The sequence below is a fragment of the Spea bombifrons genome, chromosome 1, assembly GCF_027358695.1.
Source record: "Spea bombifrons isolate aSpeBom1 chromosome 1, aSpeBom1.2.pri, whole genome shotgun sequence".
NCBI lineage: Eukaryota > Metazoa > Chordata > Amphibia > Anura > Pelobatidae > Spea > Spea bombifrons.
In genome coordinates this window covers 87,991,047-88,014,277 of record NC_071087.1, presented here as the reverse complement: position 1 = coordinate 88,014,277, position 23,231 = coordinate 87,991,047, and the positions used below count along the sequence as shown (strand labels likewise).

The 23,231-nt window shown below is 39.7% G+C and overlaps 1 protein-coding gene across 1 annotated transcript in view; it reads left to right on the top strand.

The window, feature by feature from the left end:
* The window catches only part of KIAA1958 (KIAA1958 ortholog), a 50,173-nt gene extending 27,708 nt beyond the window's left edge, over positions 1 to 22,465 (top strand). The window contains exons 3-6 of the mRNA XM_053470192.1: positions 7,534 to 8,572; positions 17,248 to 17,388; positions 20,656 to 20,854; positions 21,580 to 22,465. Of these exons, the coding sequence (XP_053326167.1) occupies positions 7,534 to 8,572; positions 17,248 to 17,388; positions 20,656 to 20,854; positions 21,580 to 22,383 (2,183 nt within the window). The 3' untranslated portion in view covers positions 22,384 to 22,465. The remainder of the gene's footprint in view (positions 1 to 7,533; positions 8,573 to 17,247; positions 17,389 to 20,655; positions 20,855 to 21,579) is intronic.
* Positions 22,466 to 23,231: the final 766 nt, after the last annotated feature.

The window sequence follows — 23,231 nt, the reverse complement described above, 5'->3', positions numbered from 1 at the left end:
CCCAATTTTGACTTATTTGAAATATGTCTGTGAAGTTTTCTTGGTATGAAGGGATTTTGTGCTATTCCCAGTTCGTGTTGAAATATATCATCCATTATCCCTATTTAGACTTTGTACATCATCTGGATTCAGATTAGGGCTGCAACTAACGATTATTTTAATAATCGATTAGTTGGCCGATTATTTTTTCGATTAATCGATTAATCGGATAAAAAAAAACAATATGCAAATTTTTCGTTTATTTAAAAGAATTTAATGAACTGGATGTTAAAAAACAACTTAAAATTTACATTAACATTCTTATTTTGTTATGATGTAATAAAAAACAATATTTTCAAAGTACAAGAACCCAAACACAATATTTATGAAACAAAATAACCCCAAACATTCTGAAAAGAGGTGGACTATTACTGTTCAAGAAACTTTGCCCCAGCACTTTGCACTTTGCACCCAGCACTTTGCACCCAGCACTTTGCACCCAGCACTTTGCACCCAGCCCTGGCACTTTGCACCCAGCACTTTGCACCCAGCACTTTGCCCCAGCCCTGGCACTTTGCATCCAGCACTTTGCACCCAGCATTCAGCACTTTGCACCAGCACTTTGCACTTTGCACCCAGCCCTGGCACTTTGCACCCAGCACTTTGCACCCAGCCCTGGCACTTTGCACCCAGCACTGGCACTTTGCACCCAGCACTTTGCACTGTGCCCCTGCACCCAGTCTCTAACTCTGCCCTGCACCCAGCCCTGCCCCCACATTCTGCCCTGCCCCCACACTCACACTCTGCCCTGCACCCACACTCACACCCTGCCCTGCATCCCCACCCCCACTCTGCCCTGCACCCAGTCTCCCACTCTGCTCTGCACCCACACTCACACCCTGCATCCCCACCCCCACTCTGCCCTGCACCCAGTCTCCTGCCCTGCACCCCCCACCCCCACTCTGCCCTGCACCCCCACCCCCACTCTGCCCTGCACCCCCACCCCCACTCTGCCCTGCACCCACACTCACGAACCGCTCTGTGCGAATGGAGCCACTCGCACAGAGCGAACCGCTCTGTGCGAATGGAGCCACTCGCACAGAGCGAACCGCTCTGTGCGAATGGAGCCACTCGCACAGAGCGAACCGCTCTGTGCGAATGGAGCCACTCGCACAGAGCGAACCGCTCTGTGCGAATGGAGCCACTCGCACAGAGCGAACCGCTCTGTGCGAATGGAGCCACTCGCACAGAGCGAACCGCTCTGTGCGAATGGAGCCACTCGCACAGAGCGAACCGCTCTGTGCGAATGGAGCCACTCGCACAGAGCGAACCGCTCTGTGCGAATGGAGCCACTCGCACAGAGCGAACCGCTCTGTGCGAATGGAGCCACTCGCACAGAGCGAACCGCTCTGTGCGAATGGAGCCACTCGCACAGAGCGAACCGCTCTGTGCGAATGGAGCCACTCGCACAGAGCGAACCGCTCTGTGCGAGTGGAGCCACTCGCACAGAGCGAACCGCTCTGTGCGAATGGAGCCACTCGCACAGAGCGAACCGCTCTGTGCGAGTGGAGCCACTCGCACAGAGCGAACCGCTCTGTGCGAGTGGCTCCATTCGCACAGAGCGATTCGCTCTGTGCGAGTGGCTCTGTGCGATCCGTGCACATAGACATGAAGAATACTTACCTCCGGAACGCGTCACATCCGTCACGTAGCTAAAAGAAGGCGGAGACTGCAGAGCGTGTAGCAGAAGCGGGGAACGCTCGCGGAGGTAAGTAAAAGGAGCCGAGTGCTCCAACAACGAATTGATCACTCGATTAATCGATAACGGAAATCGTTATCGATGATTTCCGTTATCGATTATTATCGATTTTATCGATTCGTTGTTTCAGCTCTAATTCAGATATAGTAGTTAAGCAGATGTGCATGCAGACACTCATTTCTTCAATAAATGTATTCAATAAAGAGATAGTTGGACTGAGAATTGCAGATTTACATCATTGACTGCACTTTACACAGTGAAAGGACAACCCAAGCAAGCTTCTACTGAAAAAAAATGGCTGTGTATGAAGCGAGATCTCTCTCTTACTGATTGAAATGTATATGAGGGACGTTCGAAAGGTTTCCATTTGTTTAACTATTTATTTCAAAATTTAATCACATCAAAAACAAATTACATCATTTTTCTACATAGTCACTTTCCTTTGCAATGCAATGTTCCCAATGTTTTACCAACTTTTTAATGCCATCATCAAAAAATGTTTTTGGTTGAACGCATAGTCACGGATCCACTTCTGCTTTCACATCATCATCATCACATGAAAATCTTCCCCCTAATCCTTCTTTGAGTGTTCCAAAAAGGTGGAAATCTGGACTATAAGCTGGGTGTTCCATAACCTCCTACTTCAATTGTCTGAGGGTTTCCACTGTGTGGAGTTGGACATTGTCGTGCAACACCAGAATTCCTCTTCTTTTAGAATTGTGGGTTTGAATTCTCTCTAAAGCATGTCACGATACGTTTTGAGATTAGGCCCCCCGAGAGTCCCAGAAGACGGTCAACATCAACTTTCCTGCTGACGGTTGCATCTTGAATTTCTTTGATACAGGAGATGATGGATACTTCCGCTGCATACTCTGCCGCTTGCTTTTGAGCTTGTAATGGTGAAACCCACGTATCATCACCAGTCACTATCTTCTGTAGAAAATCATCAACTTCTTCACGATAACAGGCCATGTGTCAGGAACAAACGTCTGTGCTTGTGCTCCTCTGTCAGCTGCTTAGACACCCACCTGACACACACTTTACAGAACTTAAGGCATGAATCAGGGCATAGGCAGGTCCAACACTCGCATTCAGCTTTCCTGCAACCCCTTCAAGTGTTCTTTTGTGTTTAAACGGATCAGTTCCAGGGTTCTTTTTTATTGGTCGTGGTCGTGGCTGTAGCTGGACGTCTGGCGCGCTCTACATCAGTCACACCAGGACCGCCATTTTCAAACTTTTCAATCCGCTCACAGAGGACTCTAGGCGAGAGAACGTTATTTCCATACAGAGCACAAATGCCTATGTATGAATTTGATGCTCTTGGCACACAAAAAACGCTGTTCCTCTTAGGTGCAATTTATAAGTTTTGCAGCCATCTTCACCCCAGGATGAACACTCTTAAACTGCAAGGCCAGCCAGCTTGCCAGACAGAACTAGTCACATGACACGCCAATACACGACCAATTACTACTCCTCCCGCTTTGACCGCTTCCAACGAAATTGTAAAAGTGCGGAAACTTTGACCATCCCTCGTGTTACGCAAGGGACAGATCACTCATTCTTAATGAGATACTTCAAACAGGGACAGTCCCTCTTATACAGGGAGTTGAATCCAATTGCCAGCTCCTGCTTTAGTTAATACACTTCAAAGCCAGCATGTCACTGAGATTACAAAGATAAAATAGTGCATAGTTTTTTCGAGTCACAAAAGTGTGATTTATTTTTAAATATTTCAATTATTTTTAATAATTAGTGCATGTTACTATGGTTCCTTCATTTAGAACTTTAGTGTCTCAAAAAACAGGCATGAAAATTCAGAATGTAGAATGTGAAATTTAAAAAGGAACCCCTGCCTACTCATGCCATTGACCATCATGCCTAGGAACTCTCTGGGTGGAGCGCCACATCTCTGGGTCACCGTGGAGAAACTCTGGGCACTGAAAGTGGTGTTGCGGCACTCCCTGCTTCCCCTCTTCTCAGCAGGACTGCCCATGGCCGTCAGCGGGACACCCTACCCACATCCCGAAAAGGGAGTGCTCTGGGTGGCTGGAGCCTGGATGTTTCCTATGTTTGTCGATCATACCAACCAGTCTTTTTTTATTACATTACCTTTATTTATAGATAACCAGCAGATTTTGTAGGGGGAACAACAACATTAAAATTGACAATATACAATTTGATAATAAGATGAACACGTGTTACGGCATACTGGTAGAGAAGGAGAGGGGGGCCCTGCTCTTACGAGCTTACAATCTATTACGAGGTTGATGGAGAATGAGACAGATGGCAGTCTTGGTTGCTATCTGTGCTATAAGTTGTGTCACCTCCTATATCACTTGCTTATATTACTGCTTCACACTTACCAGGTGTCTCACATGTCTTTACTCTCTATCAATGTTTCACTTGTTCATCTGTGATAAAGAGAGTTGAAGGCTAATATAACATGCTTCTTTTTTTAGTAACAATAATGTTGTTCTGATAGTACCCACTTTAAGAGCCACTTGGCTTGGTTGAAAGCATTAAGTATTGAATGTCTCAGCCTTCGGTTCACGGCATTAATGCCGACCTCTTGTTTGTTCCTTCTGTAAACCTACAGAATGGTGCTCATTACATGTCAAGAACAGCATGACCACATTGACAGTCACATTTGGATCCATTAAGCTTTTTTATTTTATTTTTTAAAGCCGTCTCCATTAAGCTTGTATGCCTTTTATTCAATACGACCTCCTATTGTACCAATCTCTCCACTCTGAGATAATAGCATTGCAAGGTTTTATTTATAGAGTGACTTGATTATTAGCCTAGGTAGAAGAACTCTGCTGCATTACGAGTTCCCGAAAATGGAAACATGGTAAATTTAGTAACGTGTTGTTGTTGTTTTATACACACATGATGCCAGATTTAATTAAACATGATGTAGCTATTCCCATTGTAGCACATATTTTTCATTGCATTCTATGCTATAACTGGTTTTCAATTCTCTCAAACTTCTCCTGCATAATTAAACCCTGCCACTGATGTTTATCAGGTGTGTATTATAATGCCCAAAATACCCAGTATTGTATATAAGCCATTTACTTGAACAGCCTAGGATACAGGGGTTCATTCTGTATTTTAGGTGTGATTTTTCAATCTTGCTTCGTTACGTATGTATTATAATTGACCAACCCTGGCAAGCTTCTCCCACAAGAACAGTCCATCTGACCACATATAACTCTTACCAGTTTCACAATGTGTTGTGCAAGACCAACCCTCCGGGAAGTAGAATGTACACAATTTCCCCTTCATATTGCATAGAAAGGCTGGCAAGATTAAATATTTGACTCACATTGCCAGAAATGAAGAACCATGTATTCACTACTAGTATCCATTTACTTGTGCTTTATACTAAATGCCCACAGCATCCATAATAACCTCCCCTTCCGCTCTAGAGATATTTCACAATACCAGACAAACCAGAGCAAGTGGTGAAAATTCTTACGACTGACTGCCATATTCCTGTGTGGTGATAGTGGAGAGAAGGCATGTAAAGTATTATACGGCAGGAAATTCTAGGAGCTTCATTTATCTGCATTTTCAAGGCTTTCCTGTTTTAATGTCTGTTTTCGGTGATCCAGATTGGCAGATCAAGCAGACATTAAAAAGACATGTGAACCGAATGACCTGTTATCTAACAATGAGTATATAATCACTTGCAATGAGCACTCTCTGGCATAGGCAGGAAGGTGCAGATAAGGTAACAAACTGACGTGTTCCACCCAGAGACCTAATTAGCTAATGTCCTGGACAGATTCAGGTCCTGTGGTGTGGCATATAATAATAGTCATTAGCAAATAATAAATACAATTATATATGTTCAACCCTTACAGCTTGGGGCTATCAATGAACCCATTGGTCCAGACATTTTCCTTTATGGGATTCATTGCAAGTAACCTGCCTGTATGTCATCATTTTTGTACGTTACTGGAGTATCATTTGCATGAAAATGCTGGTGTATGTATTACCTTTTTTTTATTTTTTTAACTTTAAGTGGTGTTTATCTTGAGGTGGGGTTTCACTATATACTTATAGATTTGCGTGTGCTCATCTGAGAAGAAATAAAAAGTACAATTAGAAGGACCTGGCACGTATACTGAATCTGATCTGGAGTTTTTTGTTTTTTTTTCACTTTTGATATTAAAAAGTATGGGTGGATGTATTAGCATCTTAAAATGCTGAAAATGAATTCATATGTATTTATATGAATCTGAACATTTATCTATGCCGATATTTTGTGGCTCTCGACTCCATTGCTGAACTGATTTCCAATGCCCCTGTGCTGAATGGCAAATGTGTTCCTGCTTTGATTTAATTTTCAATGTTACTGACCTATTACTAAGGTGAAGAAATAATGAAACAAAAAATGGTATTTTAAACATGTTAAGTAAAAAAAATGCAACAATGAGCTCTATACATAGGCGTTTTGGAGTAAATATATCTTACTCTTAGTATGTTGGTATATTTCTTCAATTTTTTTGTTTTTTAAAAAGAAAAGTCCAGTCCCCCATTTTTTTTATGCAAACAGAGCATGCATTCTGTAGTTATTGGAGCGAGAAAATTAGATTTCTATCTCATTTAAATCCTCCCTGTTGCCTGTACCGAAACCAATACGTGTAAGTCAAAAGCATACTTTAGTACACTTCCTGCACATGCTCTGTAGCAATGAGAGCGGCAACAGCCAATCACATGTATCCTAGCTGAACATGTGTGTTTAGCTAGAATATATCTGATTCACTGCGACTATTCATAATGATTTTGGAGGGAGCTCAGCACCATTTAACTTAAGCGGGGATGCTACTGAGCTAGTGGTGGAAGCATACTTAGGTATGCTTTCTGGTTTCAGTAGAAAGAAGTGTTACCATAACACTGCTCTATTGATCAGTATAAAATGCGGTTTTGTTATTGCTTTATTTTAGGAAACTTGAAATAAGAATGTAGAAAAAAATTGTGTAGCAACCAATTGCTGGTTTTATATTTACCCGCTTTTGTTGGCAATTCAGACAGTCATGTTACTTGCCATATTATTAGGGATAAAATATTTAGTTTCTGTTTTCCTGCAGGCTATATGTAAACCGATACCATATTTTTTTCTTAATGCATGTGAAAACTATCGTGAAAGATAAAACTAACAAACTGGAACCGGTACAACATCTGGTTTCACAAATGAAGCACATGCAAGTGGGTTTAGCAATTCATTTGACATGCGTGATGCAGTGGGATAAATAAATAGAAAAGAAAAATGAAATTGCTTGTATCTCACTCCTCCCCAGTCTAAAAAAAATGAAGGTTATCGCCAATCTGTATTTTTTTCCCTGCAAATCTACATGCAATGTAAAAGTACCCAGTGACGTGAAGAATTTGTGTTTTGAATTCGTTTTTTGTCATGTACTTGTACATCATTTGTGAAACTACTGAAGTTGGCTTTCCAAACAAGAAAGGTATGTAACAAAGTTATAAGATGAGCCCTTGATTTAATTTCAATGGAAAGAACCCAATATTCAAAAAATTCACCATTTATTTTTTTCTTCCCAATTTCCCTTTCTCTTCGACTTCACTTTTGCTGCTTCATTTTTTTTCTCCACTTGTTATCTGTTTTTCTCTATCAACATGTATTTAATTTAATTCCCCTTTTTTAAACATTTGTTTTATTTATATTGACTTGAATTCTTTCCTAACATCCTTTTTCACTCAACTTACTTTATTCCATTTTTCCTTTCTTTCCTATTCCCTTCCTTCCCTTTTTTTTCTCTCCTTAGACGAGGACGAGGCAGCAGCTGAGTTGAACAGAGAACAAAATGAAAAAACTATACGTAGCACACAAACAGCTCTGCGCAACTTTAGGGAGTTCATCATCTCCAAATACCCAATGGAGACTCGAGAAATCTATATGATCCCTTGCAAAGAACTAGATGACTACTTGGCTTCTTTCTTTGTCGATGCCAGACAGAAAGATGGATCTGAATATGAACCCAATAGTCTTGCCAACTATCAATGTGGCCTGGAGCGTTACCTGAAAGAACATAGGTATGGTTATAGCATCACTAGAGACAAGGAGTTTAAGAGATCCCAGGAAGCCTTGAAACAAAAACAAATTGAACTACGGTGTAAAGGAAAGGGTAACAAACCACACAAGTCTATGAAGCTTACATTTGCTGATGAACTCATACTTCGTAAGAGAGGCCTTCTTAGCCGATACAATCCTGAAGGACTGCTAAACCTTGTTTGGTTGAATAACACCAAAGCTTTTGGGCACTGCACTGGCTTTCATGGCTCTACACTCAAATGGGGTGATGTTCGACTTCGAGTGTTGGAGACTGGGCTGGAGTTCCTCGAATGGATGGGTCAAGAAAGCCCTGATGCCAAAATAAAGAGAGCAGGGACTGAATGCAGGGTTTATGCCACGCCACACTCTCCACAGACCTGCCCTGTACAGGACTACAAGGAATATGCACAGAGGCGTCCACCGGCCATGCGTTATGAAGATGCTCCTTTTTATTTGTCCATTAAGCCTGTTGTAAACCTAGCTGCTCTTCACTGGTATAACTGCCAGGCCCTTGGGAAAAACAAACTGGCAAAGATGGTGAAGACAATGTGTGAGAAGGGAAACATCCCTGGGCGGAAAACCAACTTCAGTGTTTACCAAAGTTGCAGCACATTGTCTGAAGCACAAAGCAATCAGTTAGTGCTTATATGTAACAATTTGAGCCAGCAAGCTGCCCAGTCTATGGCCAGTCATTCTGGTCCTGGAAACTTTATAGTCTCTGCTTCATACGATTCATCTTCGGACACCACCTGAGTGGTGGCCGTCCGAAAATGTCTAACACGTGACTATTTTACTAGCACTAAAAAGCAAAACTGTGATTGTATGTGAGTCCCGCTCCTTCTTCCCTTTGTTTATGAAAATTGAAATCTGTAATATATATATTTTTTCTTTCTTTTTTTTTCTCTCTGATCTAGTTTTAGTATTGCACCTGACATAGTATTTATACAGTAGTGTTCAACCAAAATGCATGTTGTAGCCTTGACAAAGATGAACTATTCAAAAGCAAAAAGCTGAGAAGTAAAATTTTAAGGGGCTTTTTAAAAAAAAAAATATTTTAAAGTATACAATTGATACATATGTCTTCACTGGGGAGCACAGCAAGAAGACTGACATGTCTATAAAGGGTGCTAATATTTTAATAAAATTTTATCTTTAGGAACAATAATTTAAAAGTAACGAGCATGAAGCTGTTCTAGCTCCCAAATACCTGCAAGGTTTAAAACAAGGAATGGTACTTTAAAAGTATGCAAAGCGGCCTTTTTTTTTTCATCTTGCACTTAATTACTTTAAATGGATTTAGAATTCCCCGTGTAATCTTAGAATTTAAAACACAGGGTAGCCGATTAAGTGTTTTATTTTTAATATGTCTAATACACATGTTGGTTTAGAAGGATAGTCAGGTTTGGGACTCTGGCCGGTGCCAGGTAGTGGTAACGTTGTCGTGTTTGCCTCTGGCGGATTTTTTTTATTTTTTTAACGTGACTCTTAATCCAACAAATGCTAGCGGCCATGTTTGACCCTTGATGTTTGGACTGGTACAATTAGAGCACTGGAGCAAGATCTCACTAATAGCAATATGCACATGCGTCCATGGCATTAAGACTGTTCTAGAAAGTAGTTGAACTGTTAGCCAAGCCACAGCTGCAAATGTTCGTGTCATTAATGAAACTGTGCTTACCGAGGCATGTAAAACTACTGAAATGTTACATTTGAACAACTAAATACATGAGATTTGCATTTTTTTTTGGTGTGTGTGCTTTTAAAGTCTCTTGTGTGACCAGTGTCCCTTGTTGAAGCAAATGATTATATTTTAGACAAATGTTTTGGGAGTCAAATACCGCCTGTTTGTATTTTTAAGATCCATTCTATTTCAGTGAGAGCCGGTATTCTTAGAAGACTCGCAAAACCGAGTTTCTGTTTTCTTCTCACATATAATCTCACAATTGGCTCCTGTGTAAAATCTTGTAATTATGACCACAAGGCTAGCTGGTTGCGGTTTTATCACTACCTGTTAAATACTTCCACACATTGATTCTTGCAAAGGGTTTTCCATGTATTCATTTTGTAACCTTGATAATGACAAACATGTCATGTGTATAATACAGCCACGTTAATACATGTACAGGCTTTTATCTTCTTCAAGTTAGAATGAGGTTTATGTATTCCATCCAGCAGATGAGTGAATATTTGCCAGCTCAGGGTGCAGATTCAAACATCTCGAATAATGTTTTATCCTTTTTCCAATTACGTTCCCTTTTATGTCAACTTTTAATCGGATAGATACTTCAGTTAGCAAAGAAATGCCATTTATGTTTATTAACCGCTAACTGATAAAGCAGGTAATAAGTATCCCATTGTCCTTTCAGAAGTACTTCTGTAAAGTGATTCTGTATTAACACCGTGGTCCACTAGGAGTAGAGATTTCTCATTGGTTGGATGGACAATGTTTCATTCCTAGTGCCCCAATGCAAAAAAATGCATAAAATCTGAGTTGGGTATTCTGCATATGTTGACCAAAATATATTGAATAATAGATGGGAGTACTTTTGGAAATCCGCATGTGCTGGGGTAACGAGAGCTCACTACGCCTAACTTGAATTTAAAATTGACCACAAAAATGGATACCGTAAACACTGGCGCAACTACAGGATTTGCAGCTGTCTCCTCATACCGATTCCAAATTGTTTAGAAAGGGCCCTTCCAACCTTGACTGCTCCGCTCTATGCCGGAAGGGACCTTTCTGGACTATTTTGAACCGGCAAGGGGAGGCAGGAACGTATTGAGGTCACGTTATGTCATGTGACCTCGCTGTGAAACCGAGGCTGGCCGCACAGTGTGCGAGCAGCCAGAGAGAAAGCTGCTGGAGAGGTGAGAGGTAAGCGTGTATGATTGCTAGCATGGATGTGTAATTGTGTTCGTATGTGAGCATGGAGGTGTAATTGTAATTGTGTGTGTGAGCATGGATGTGCATGCGTGTGTAATTTGCCAGATTGTATGTTGAAAGCAGGGCAAAGAAGACACAGACAAATTGGGGGACAGTGATGGCGCAGACCAACTGTTGGGGGGCCTGGGGCAAGTTTTGCACCAGGACCCTGTGTTTTTTAGTTAAGTCCCTGACTATAAACACGTGCTTTTTATGGAGATTTTTTTCCCATGGTTTTATCTTCCAGGATTTAGTTTTAACTTTTTTGCTAAAACCCTCTATAATGAATTGTTGCCTTTTAACTTGAAAGTAAGCCAATTTCAGATATACTAACAGGTAGGAAGACAACATCAGCCGTCAGCTTTCAGGCTTCTTATACGTATCACGTGTAGCTGCCAGTTTCTGTAAAATCTTACCTTGGGATCACACTTTGTCCTCAGTTTCCCCGCAGTTTAAAATAATTTCTTCACTAAAAGGGGAGTTTGCAGGAGAGTTTCATCTCACCAACTTAAAGCTATGTAGTAGCTCTCCAATAGTATCTTAGATGGCCTGTGTGAAGCATATTTAAATCGGTTATATCATTTTCCAACCTGAATTACTATCTTACTATGTATGAAAGTCAACTCCCTTATTAATCAAAGGTATTTGGTATATAGAACCACTATGTTTTATACATTTATACATTTTCTTCTCATCTGAAACCCCTGCTAATCACACACATTATTACTGGTATAATTCACTTAAAAGCCACCAATATAAATGCTACACTTTGCTAAACTATGAACAAATTTATTTAGTATTATCGAAGAAGTATTCAAATTGTGTCAGAATTCAACCCTTTCATTCAAGTAAGCCAGGGATCTTGGAAACATCTAAAACAAGAAAGAGTTGGGGAGAAGAAACGAGATTTTAAAAACTAAAAAAATAAATCTAAATATACACGCTTATATATTTAGTGGCCAGGAGCCCTACATAGCTGGATTTGTCAGTGATGTTTGGAAGTTAGAGCTAAATTGTATAACTTTCACTATTGTAGTATTAAATGAGAACTGACGTAATAGGTAATGTTATAGATCAATTGTACCAGTGCTTTGTAGGTAGAATCAACAATTGGGTGAAATATTGATCAGATATTGCATGTACCCACTAGAAGCATTGATCAGAAATTGACTTCTTTCGTTTTGCTTTGATGGACATCAGTTTTTATTATTTTTCACAATACATAGCACACTTTTCTCAACACTATTTGCTGTTACCGTGAGTTGGAAGTTGCTTATTGCCGTTTTTACATGCTGGATCCTGAAAAGCAATTTAGTTCATAAGAGGATTATCATATAGCTATAGTGTTACCCACAATGCATAGCAGACTATCATTCCCAATTAGCTGTTTGTGTGAAGATCATATCATATATATTTCAGCTCAAAGGAGGGCTATACCTCTCCCTTTTTAAGCTTTGCTTTAATTTTATGCAAATGTTTTCCCTTTTACACATTGTGTGTGTGTGTGTATTTAGTAAATCTGTGTTGACACAAATAATTTTCCAGGTTCTTCTTCTTTTTTTTTAATATATATATTTTTTAACATAAGTGGGGGGAAAAAAAAGAGCAAATAGTTTTCAAAATGAAATGGCAATTCCTAATATATTCCTTCCAAAGGCAAAATACTTGAATATCACTTAATGTAAGCTAAGGAGTGATTACTTCACAATTTGAAACTACCTGTGCTATTTTCACCAAATTGAGCCCAAATGAAATTAAAATAAATTAAATATTTTTTTTTTAAAGAAAGTAATCACTGAGAATGGTATCTAAAGTAACCTTTCAAATAGAAAGCGATATTGCTCCTGGTGGCAAAAGATTCACAAAAGGTGATTTAAAAAAAAAAAAAGTACATTATTTGCTGTGTTTTTGTTATGTCCAGAAAAGAGGAAACTACGCATAACTGTACAAAGAAGAATAGCTGCCTCTTCTATTACTGCTGATATCTGTACTGGTCTAGTGAGCAGAAAAGCAATGGGTTCTGCTTTTTACTTCATAGCTGTGGATTTATTTGCGCATTGATTAAAACAAAAAAATGACCAACTGGAGAGGAAATTTCATGTGAAGTAACAAAGCATGTGAATGATAAATTGTATTTCAATTTTTCAAACCTGTTGGTCATTTGTACTAATGGTATATAAAGAAATATATGGATAAAAAATGTTGAAGCACTTAAAAATTGAGCATGAGAATAGCGGTATTCTATTGTAAATGTCCACTTTAGAGGACTACAACATCTCCAGTTTCTCTCTGAAGCTACCAGCCTTTATGCTATGTCATATCCTCACATGCTGCATTTTAAGGACATCAGGTAAGTCTTATAGATGTCCATGTTTAAAACTTATCAAGCAGAGTTGTCCTTATCCAGCCAAGAAAGCTGAGGTCATAATTAAGGGAACATAGCCTAAAGGAAAATAATTAGTTGGGTCTTCTTCAAGAAAATAAATGGAAAATTTAAACAAACTTAAGCTCAGGCCACCTTCAGTTGTAAGACTGCCAATGCCCTTGTAGTAACCTACCTTCTCAGATACACTATATGACCTTTGCTAATATATATATATATATATATATATATATATATATATATATATATATAGAATCCATAAAAGCACATATGTAGCCAAGAATGGTCCATACTAAAGAGCATTGTGAATTTAAACATGGATCTGCTAGATCTGCCATGGCACTGTAAGTGCTATTATTGTGAAGTAAAAGCATCTAGGAGTAACAGCAGCTCAGCCACAAAGCAATACCACACACACAGATGGGGGGGCTGTTTCGTCGTGGAAGCATGTAGTGATTAAAAATCACCTGTTCCCTATACTGCCTATGGAAGCATCATCCGCACAAGCGCTGTGCATTTGGAGCTTTATGAAATGGGTTTCCATGGCCGAGCAGTTGCACACAAGCTGAAGAACACTGTGCAATACCAAGCATCGACTAGAGTGGTGCAAAGCACACCTCCAATGGACTCTGGATCAGTGGAAATTTGTTCTCTTGAGTCTTATGAATGAATCTGGGTTTGGTGGATGCCAAGAGAAAGCTAATAACTGGTTTGGTATTTCAGGGTTTGGACTAGGCCCCTTAGTTCTAGTGAAGGGTACTTTGTGGCACCAGTTTGGGGGAAAGCCCTTTCCTCTTCCAGCATGAACAGGAAAGGTCCAAAATGGTGTGACAAGTGATGTAGGGGAACCCGAGAGGCCTGCACAGAGCCCTGACCTTAACCCCGTTGAACATCTGTGGGATGAATTGGAACGATTGCGAGCCAGGACTGCCCATCCAACATCGGCGCCGGACCTTAGAAATGTTTTGGCTGGATGAACACAATTTCCCACAGACACCCTCCAAAATTTTTTGGAAAGACTTCTGACAAGGGTGGAGGTTATAATAGGTGGGACCAACTCTATGTTGATGCTTTATATGTACACCTACTTTTGGCCACATAGGGTATCAGTAAGTAGGGACAGTATTGTCAGAACTTATTTTCTGTATGTTGCAGAATATGATGAACAATCTTTAGATGATCATTTGCCCTGTACTGTTTTTTTGGGGGGTTTTACTTTTCTATGTGTTTAATATCCTGGTTTGTATTTTGGGATTGTGAGATTGGATGATCTATCCCCATACATCTTACAATGCAGTAACGGTCATTGTAGCACCACTCCTGGTGACAAACTAGGAACCGCCAGTGATTTAGGATAGAGTGGTTACATTTCTGGTGGGGACTGGAGGAAACTACCTTCTGCGTTGTAATGTCTACAGGGATAGACAGATATGCACATTTCTTGGCAACTTGGGAACATAGAAATAATGTATTTTTGCGATATCATCTTAAGATAATTCTGTCTTGGTAGCCTAAAGCTTAGGGAATCAGTGGGCATGATATAAAATGTTCTTTTTAGCTGGGATAGCCATTAAAACATTAGAAAATGTTGTACAAAACTAGATTGTGGAATATCTCTAGGATACCACATATATGGAGGTTATTCATACTTGGCATATTATTAAGGAGACATGCCTATTGGCCATATGGCTATCAACCAACGTATCAACTTTTGCGTTTGAGCTCATTGAGAAGTTCTTTTATTACCAGTATGGAAGTTGTACTTTGTAGATGGTCTTGTGCATAACTGCTAAGGAGGGTCTCTGTGACTCTGCACATGGACTGTCAAAACCATTGGCACAATTTGTGCCATCTAGGTCTTCTCTCCCTAATTCTGGAAAGTCCATTTTCTTAAATATCAAAATATCTACTTATTTTGCCTAGCGTTTTTCCCATTGCTATGTGCAGCCATCGCCACTTATGTAAAGTGAAGGATGTGTGTGGGGGTTAAATGCTGTGCAGCCGCTTTCATGTTGTCATAAGAGTAAAGAGCTTTGTCTTGCTTGGTCATTCAGGTCTGTCCCAGTAAATTATATAACATTAACCTATCAATTTTTTGTATTGGTATGTGCTTTTTTGTCCCTTTTCATTCATTGTCTTACATTACATCCAGGTAATATACAGCAGGATGAGATAAATGCCCCAGTACATGTCGCCTGTCTAACCCAGGAAGAAGTGCAGTGCCGCCTAAAAAAAATCAAAATAGACAAATCACCAGGTCCAGATGGCATTCACCCCCGCGTTCTAAGGGAGTTAAGTAATGTAATAGACAGACCCCTATTTCTAATATTCAAGGACTCTATAGTGACCGGGTCTGTTCCCCAGGACTGGCGCATAGCAAATGTTGTGCCAATATTCAAAAAGGGGACAAAAAGTGACCCGGGGAATTATAGGCCTGTTAGTTTAACTTCTGTTGTATGTAAACTGTTTGAGGGTTTCCTAAGAGATGCTATTTTGGAGTATCTCAATGAAAATAAATGTATGACTCCATATCAGCATGGGTTTACAAGGGATCGGTCCTGTCAAACTAACCTGATCAGCTTTTATGAGGAGGTGAGCTCAAGACTGGATCGGGGAGAATCGCTGGATGTCGTATATCTTGATTTTTCCAAAGCATTTGATACGGTGCCACATAAAAGGCTGGTACATAAAATGAGAATGCTTGGGCTGGGGGAGAATGTGTGTATGTGGGTAAGTAACTGGCTCAGTGATAGGAAACAGAGGGTGGTTATTAATGGTACATACTCTGAGTGGGTGACTGTTACTAGTGGGGTACCACAGGGGTCAGTTTTGGGTCCTATTCTTTTTAATATATTTATTAATGACCTTGTAGAGGGATTGTATAGTAAAGTATCAATCTTTGCAGACGATACTAAGCTCTGTAGCGTGGTTAACACAATAGAGGACAGTGCACGATTACAAATGGATCTGCATAGGTTGGAGGCTTGGGCTGGGATGTGGCAGATGAGGTTCAACACGGATAAATGTAAGGTTATGCACATGGGGAAGAAAAATCCAGGCTGGGAATATGTATTAAATGGGAAAACACTGGGGACGACTGACATGGAAAAGGACTTAGGAGTCTTGGTTAACAGTAAATTTACCTGTAGCGACCAGTGTCGGGCAGCTGCTGCTAAGGCAAATAAAATCATGGGGTGCATCAAAAGGGGCATGGATGCCCATGACAAGGAAATAATTCTACCATTGTACAAGTCACTAGTCAGACCACACATGGAATACTGTGTACAGTACTGGGCACCAGTGTACAAGAAAGATATAGTGGAACTGGAGAGGGTTCAAAGACGGGCAACCAGAGTAATAAGGGGAATGGAAGGACTGTAGTACCCAGAAAGATTATCAGAATTAGGGTTATTTAGTTTGGAGAAAAGACGGCTTAGGGGGGACTTAATAACTATGTATAAATATATAAGGGGGCAGTACAGAGATCACTCCCAGGACCTATTTATACCCAGGACTGTATCTATAACAAGGGGACATCCTCTACGGCTGGAGGAAAGAAGGTTTCTACACCAGCACAGACGGGGGTTCTTTACAGTAAGAGCGGTGAGACTATGGAACTCTCTGCCAGAGGAAGTGGTAATGGTAAACTCAATAAAAGAGTTTAAAAGGAGCCTGGACGTGTTTCTTGAAAGCAATAATATCACAAGTTATGGATATTAGATTAATAGGGACAGAACGTTGATCCAGGGATTTATTCTGATATTTGGAGTCGGGAAGGAATTTTCCCCCTGGTATGGGGCAATTGGCATCTGCTTCATAAGGGTTTTTTGCCTTCCTCTGGATCAACACGGTAGGGACACAATATGTATATAGGTTGAACTTGATGGACTTTGGTCTTTTTTCAACCTTATGAACTATGTTACTATGTTACTATGTTACTATTATGTAAAGCTCAAGTAGCAATTTGTATGTTGCATTTGCCACATCTGCCTATAGCTAGGCAAGCCTTAATGGTCTTGAGGAAAACACCTGGCTTGGTCCAGCTCATCAGAAATCAAAGCGTGCAAGCCAGAGCCAAGTAGACTAGCTCCACCGCTTAAGTTTTTTTGTCCTTATTACAGCCATATAGACACTCAGGCTTATGATTGGCTTGACGAGCCAAGCCTGGAGTCTGGCTATCAAAAGAGGCACATCAGGGAAGAGGGACAAAGGGATATGGTTCCAAAAGAGGGCCTGTCAGTCCTAAAGGGGGCACTTTGGAGGTATGGATAGGCGCAAAATTTTGTGAGAATGGAGAAGTGTTGGCTGTAGACGTGAGAAAAAAGGTTGGTGGCTGCTTGCTTACAATGTTAACCTGTTATTAATTTTTCTCAAAGTAGACAATTGTTTTTAGAATTTTAGCTTTCCTAAAATTTAGTATTAAAAGTTTAGTATTAAAAAACTGGAATCATTGTGTCACTACAAATAGGAAATTGTTACCCGGTTCTTGGACCCGGTTCTTGGTTCTTGGTTCTTAGCAAAAGCATAAGCCTCTAGCTTTGGAAATTGTTTACACTTTTGCCATTCCTTTGTAAAGATATAGACTAGAAAATAAGTTAAAATGTTATATAAAGGTGTTAGTAAGATTTGGTATCATGAATAATCTAGAGTGTGTCTGTTTCCTGAGTTACAAGATCCCTTAAAGCCTGTATTTATTTTAATGCCATGACTCAACCAATTAATAGATTTCATGGTTTTCTATAACACATATATTTTTTCCTAACAGTAAACTTCCAAACAGACAGCATTGTACACCCAAATTTTAATAACGTACAATTGTCAATTCGGTACAAAATATTGCAAAAGCATGTGTATATTTAATATGTGAGATTTGTCAAATTTATTTTTCACATTAAGGACACAATGGAAACAGGGATGGGATCATCTCATTCATAAAATTAAGGTACCTTTTTTTATTTCAAAAGGGGAGAAGAAAAAAAAGGTAAAAATGTAATATAATGATAATCATCCAAAACGGTTACCCATAATTTATTTAAAAATTCCTCTTTTTTCGCGTTTATCAGAAATGGCAAAAAATTTCTAAAAACTCACCTAACTGAAGAGCCACTCTTTACCACTCAGCTTCCTAGCATTGAGAGTTGGCCTCTCGAGAGCTGCAAAAGAGGTGTTTCCTTGTTTGCTGCAACAGCACAGACCTAAATCAATTTTACAGCTCCCTGGTCTGGTCAGGGTAGATCAAGGGGATGCTTAATCATCCCCACTGCCCACAAAAACAGGACAGCTAGACAATTCCTGAAAATCAGGACTCCCTTGATAAAAACAGGACACTTGGGCGATGGAGAGAATGCATCAAAAGGGGTGAGTGGGGAAAAAAACCTGTGGAACAAAACAACATGCGATTAATTGACCAGTTGGTGATGTCAGAGAAGGGTGAGGGAGAGGTAGTTGGTTAGAGGGCACTGTGGATACAATTATTAAGGGTTACACGTACAAGGAGTCAAATCCCTGATGACACTTGGGAGGTATCGTTGAATTGATCACGCTTTTCCTCAAAGTGTAACAGAGGCAACAATGAAACTGATATGATCCTCAGCACAATGGACAAGTCCAATTACAAGCAGTAATCTATCCACATGAGGCAGTGTCCATTTAGCTGGCGGCCATATTTATACCATTGATCCATAGTACTATGTAAACATTGAAGTTTATGCGGTATTATACCTTTTTCCCTTCCCTTTTGCTATGGATCTTTGGCCAGGTCATCTACTCCCTCTCGCTTGGCCACTGTTCCTAAATCTTCTTGCCTACAGCTCACCCAAGAACGATTACTACTGACACTTTCTTCTAACAGAGTTGGCTCATATCAATTTTAGTGAACCCCAGCAATCATTAAGCCTGTCAGATCTGTCACTAGGGAGAAACCCTGATCTACTTCTTGTTTAGTGACTGAAAAAGTTCACACTCAATAATAAAAAAAAATATTTTCTGTTTGTTTGGGATCTGCTGATTTAGTGGTTCTTAAATGTGCTGTTCTTTTTAGACAATACATTGGGTCCTAGTATGACAAACAAAGTCACAACGTGTTCCTTTTAAGAGTGCATTTTCAGTATCTGATACATATGCTCCCCAGAAGAAAATTAAAAAAATATATTTAAATAATTATTTCTGGGAGAGCTTTGGGCAGGCTTAGACTGGCCATCTGGCACACTGGGCAAATGCCTAGTGGGCCTCTGACCACAAACACTCCATATGGCACGGGAGATCAGGTGCTGCAGTGTACGGCCACTGAGTGGATATGCCAATCCGCACACTACGTGAGAATAATAGCTTAACATGCGGCCTCTCATGTCCACCCATCGGCCTACTTGACAACCACAGACCATAAAGTGCTATTGCCTCCTCATCAGTCCGATCCTGTTCCAGAGTAATAGAAAATGTTTTTATTTTATGTTGCATTTAGTTTACAAAAGTGTTATATTTAGTAGAGTAGGTAGAACAGCACCTTTACCATTTACTGACAGATTACTATTATATTATGGAGGATATGGACATCAGTGTTATTTCATGTTTTGAACTGTATTAACCTAGAGAGAGTGACTGTTTAAAGCAGACTGCTGTACCTCCTCTGACACTGCCCATTAGAGCTACCACCATATTCAAATTGATACATAAATTGTAAATCACCCCCGTTTGTGTTTTCCTTATTATCAATTCCACTCTGCTTGGGATTTAGGTTCTTAGAGGCCCTAGTTGTTGTACCTGTTTTAATGTAATACATAAACTAACAAAAAGTATTTATTATCAGTGACATACTCTGGCCTTAGCTAGTCTTAGGGCAGCAGGTCCAGGGGAAGAGGAACGAGAGCCCAACTGCTACAAAACTGGGGGGCAGATCACCCCATTGGACAATCACGGCCCTTGATGTGCCCCTGTATAGGGGCCCTTGATCTCCCCAACAGGCCCATTCACACTGCCTCCATATTGTAATATACTCGGCCCATGTTTCCTTAAGAGGTAAAGCACCATGATAAAATGCCATGGGAAAGGCCTGGGGCAATGCCCAAGGTAAATACAGTACATTGCTTATTATGATTGACTTTATCTGAAAGACGCATCACAGTAATATCATTTTCTGAGGAGCTTTATCTGCCTTTACAGTAGTGTCACCATTGCTTCCATTATCCAAACACTCTTTGGTTCCATGGTCAATTCACACATTTTCATGATAATAACAAAAGCACACGGTTCATATTTTGCAATAAATGTTTTAGTTTCAGCTTCTAGTCTTATAATTAATCAAAAAGCATATAATGATCTCTTGAACAATCATTAACCCACAGCCGCTTCTCTGCTGTTTTTCCTGAGTGCCCTTTTTGTATTTTTCTCTTTTTATTTTATACATATGGGCTAATATGAATTTTATGAATTATGTTTTTCTGTCTAATATTCAACCCAAACACATATTTTGACTCAAACATCATATTAGCTTCAATGTTCTTGGGACTCCAATAAATTTCTTGCGTTTTTTTTTTTTTTTATATATTTGTGTTTTCAGCCTATTCAACCAAACTCAACAGGTTTCCAATTTTTAATTTTCAAGATGATCTGAAAGACCTGTGCATTAGTGCCGTGAGTTCAAACACTACCAAGGCTACCTTGTATGCCTTAAATGTATGGCGTTACTGGTGCATGACGAGAGGGCTCAAAGACTGCATGGACTTCACAAAGGTTAGTGAGACTTTTATTACACTGGTTGCTTTGGTTTCTTTATTAGTATTTACTAGTAAAATGTGGTACAGTGTAAGAAAGAACATGTTTTTGACTCAACATACACTTTTTTGAAAACAAAATATGCTGGAGACATAAAAAATATATAGTGTACCTAAATGCATAGAGGAACACAAAAAATACAAGCATCAAGAACACATAAATAGCTTCACACTAGCTATAAATCCTTGGAGGTATTCATATAATATTTCATATCTCCCAAGTATCACAGTTGTTAAGATCCTCTGATCTCCCTGACTGGTCCAAGAAGCTCTGAAATCAATTAAGGTATGTACTGTTGCAACACAGACCCCCTTAGCCACACCCCAGGACAGGTGTCTAGATTTGGACACCTAAAATGCTGAGGGGTATGATATTTTCTTACATACATGTACATGCGCTTTTCAGGTCAACTTGCAGCTTCCATTCAAGTTCATAGGAATTAAAAGTGTAGTTCTTGAAATGCAAAGCTTCCTACGACTGCATGTTAAGTTCTCATCTTTTTTGATCTTCTGATGATAATATATTGGCCATCAGAATGTTTGTTAGTTTTAGCACATATATTGACACAGTGCTTGAAGGCCTATAATTATATATTGTACTAAATAAGAATGAAATGACTGATAGTCCTTCGTTATGAGTAGTGTCTATAATAAATCATCATATTTGTTCATTTTTCTTCTAAGGTCCCAGCTGTTAAGCTGAATGAACTTCTGGAGGACTTTTATATCACTGTGAAAAAAACTGATGGATCAGATTTCCTTGCCACCTCCCTTCATGCCATCCGCCGGGGTTTGGACCGCATTCTGAAGAATGCTGGAGCAGGGTTCTCTATTACCAGTAGTGTCTTTAATTCCTCATCCCAGAAGCTCAAGGAAAAGTTAAAAATGCTCAACAAAGCTGGAATGTCTGGCTCTCGGTCACGAAACATTGTCTACTTTTCTCTGGCTGATGAAGAGGAAATGTGGAAAATTGGTTGTTTGGGTGATGATGGGCCAGTCTGCTTGCTGTCCTCTGTGGTAAAATACAATAGTCAGTTCCTTAATATGAGGACATTACAGGAACATGCAGATCTGATGTACGGTGATATAGAACTTCTCAAGGACGCAAATAACAGACCATTTTTTGCTAGAACAGACGGTGCAAAAAGAGACAAGCAAGTTAACCCAAATAGAATGAGCTATGGGCAGATATATCATGAGCATTCACATGGCCACAAGCGGTGTCCATACTGTCTCCTGTACAAGTACATGTATACATTCCGCCCACCTAGTCAGATGGAGCCACATTCAGCCTTTTATCTGACAGCTCGAAAAGAGATCAGTGGGATGGAAAATATCTGGTATGAGGAGCAGAGGATGGGGCTCCGCTCTTTGCGTGGTGTTGTCCCAAAACTGGCAAAAAGAATTAAGCTTGATCAGTGTGACAATTACACATTTGTTTCATTTACTCAGACATTCAGAAAATTTGGTCCTCTTGATAACTTTTAACAACCTTATTCACGCTCCAGTAAATATTACAATTATTACTTGTATGTAGATGTAACCAGCAGGACATATTATAAAGGTGAGCTCTGGAAATCTGCTAGGGAGTTTACAAAATGTTTTCTAAGGGTTTTTTTTTTGTTTTGTTTTTTTTTATCTTAAAGTGTAAAAATGACTGATTCACCAGCACATTTCATTTGGTCATTACTGTGCACAGCAGCGGAACATGTTTAACTGGTTCCTCTTTTATTCAAAATGTATGTTACAGGATATTTGTGGGAGTTATCGAGGAGCCATGAGAGACATAATCCCACTACCTGCCCCAGTATTCAATTACAATGATTCTTAAAAATCTTACAGAAGTATTGAATGTGCTAAATCAAATTCTAACGCATAGCTAAGATATAGCTAAGTCAACACTTATTGCTCGCTACTTTAGCCGTGTATTTCGGCCTAGTCTAACTAGGCCTAGGAATCAGGCTTAGGGCGGAGGATCCAACTTCCATTTTCATGGAGTAACAGAAATGTAAACCTTCAAGCAAACGTTTGCTGGCTTTCTGAACTTTTGCCTCTACCCTCATATGTAGATAATGATCAAAAGTAAAAGATTTTGCATTGCTAGTAGTTTTGCCGTAGTTGCTTGGAATGTATGATTCTTAGTGATTGGCTTTTTGCCCAAGATGGATAAAGTTCTACCTTTTCTATTACATACTTCATCTTGTTTTGTACAACTTTTGCAGGAAATACATTTGCAAATTAATAAAGTTTTACTTCAAATGTTACATAAAATGTTACGTAGCGGCACAAAAAAAGTTCCCTTCCTGTAATGACACTTTTGTTTTTACACCTTAGAG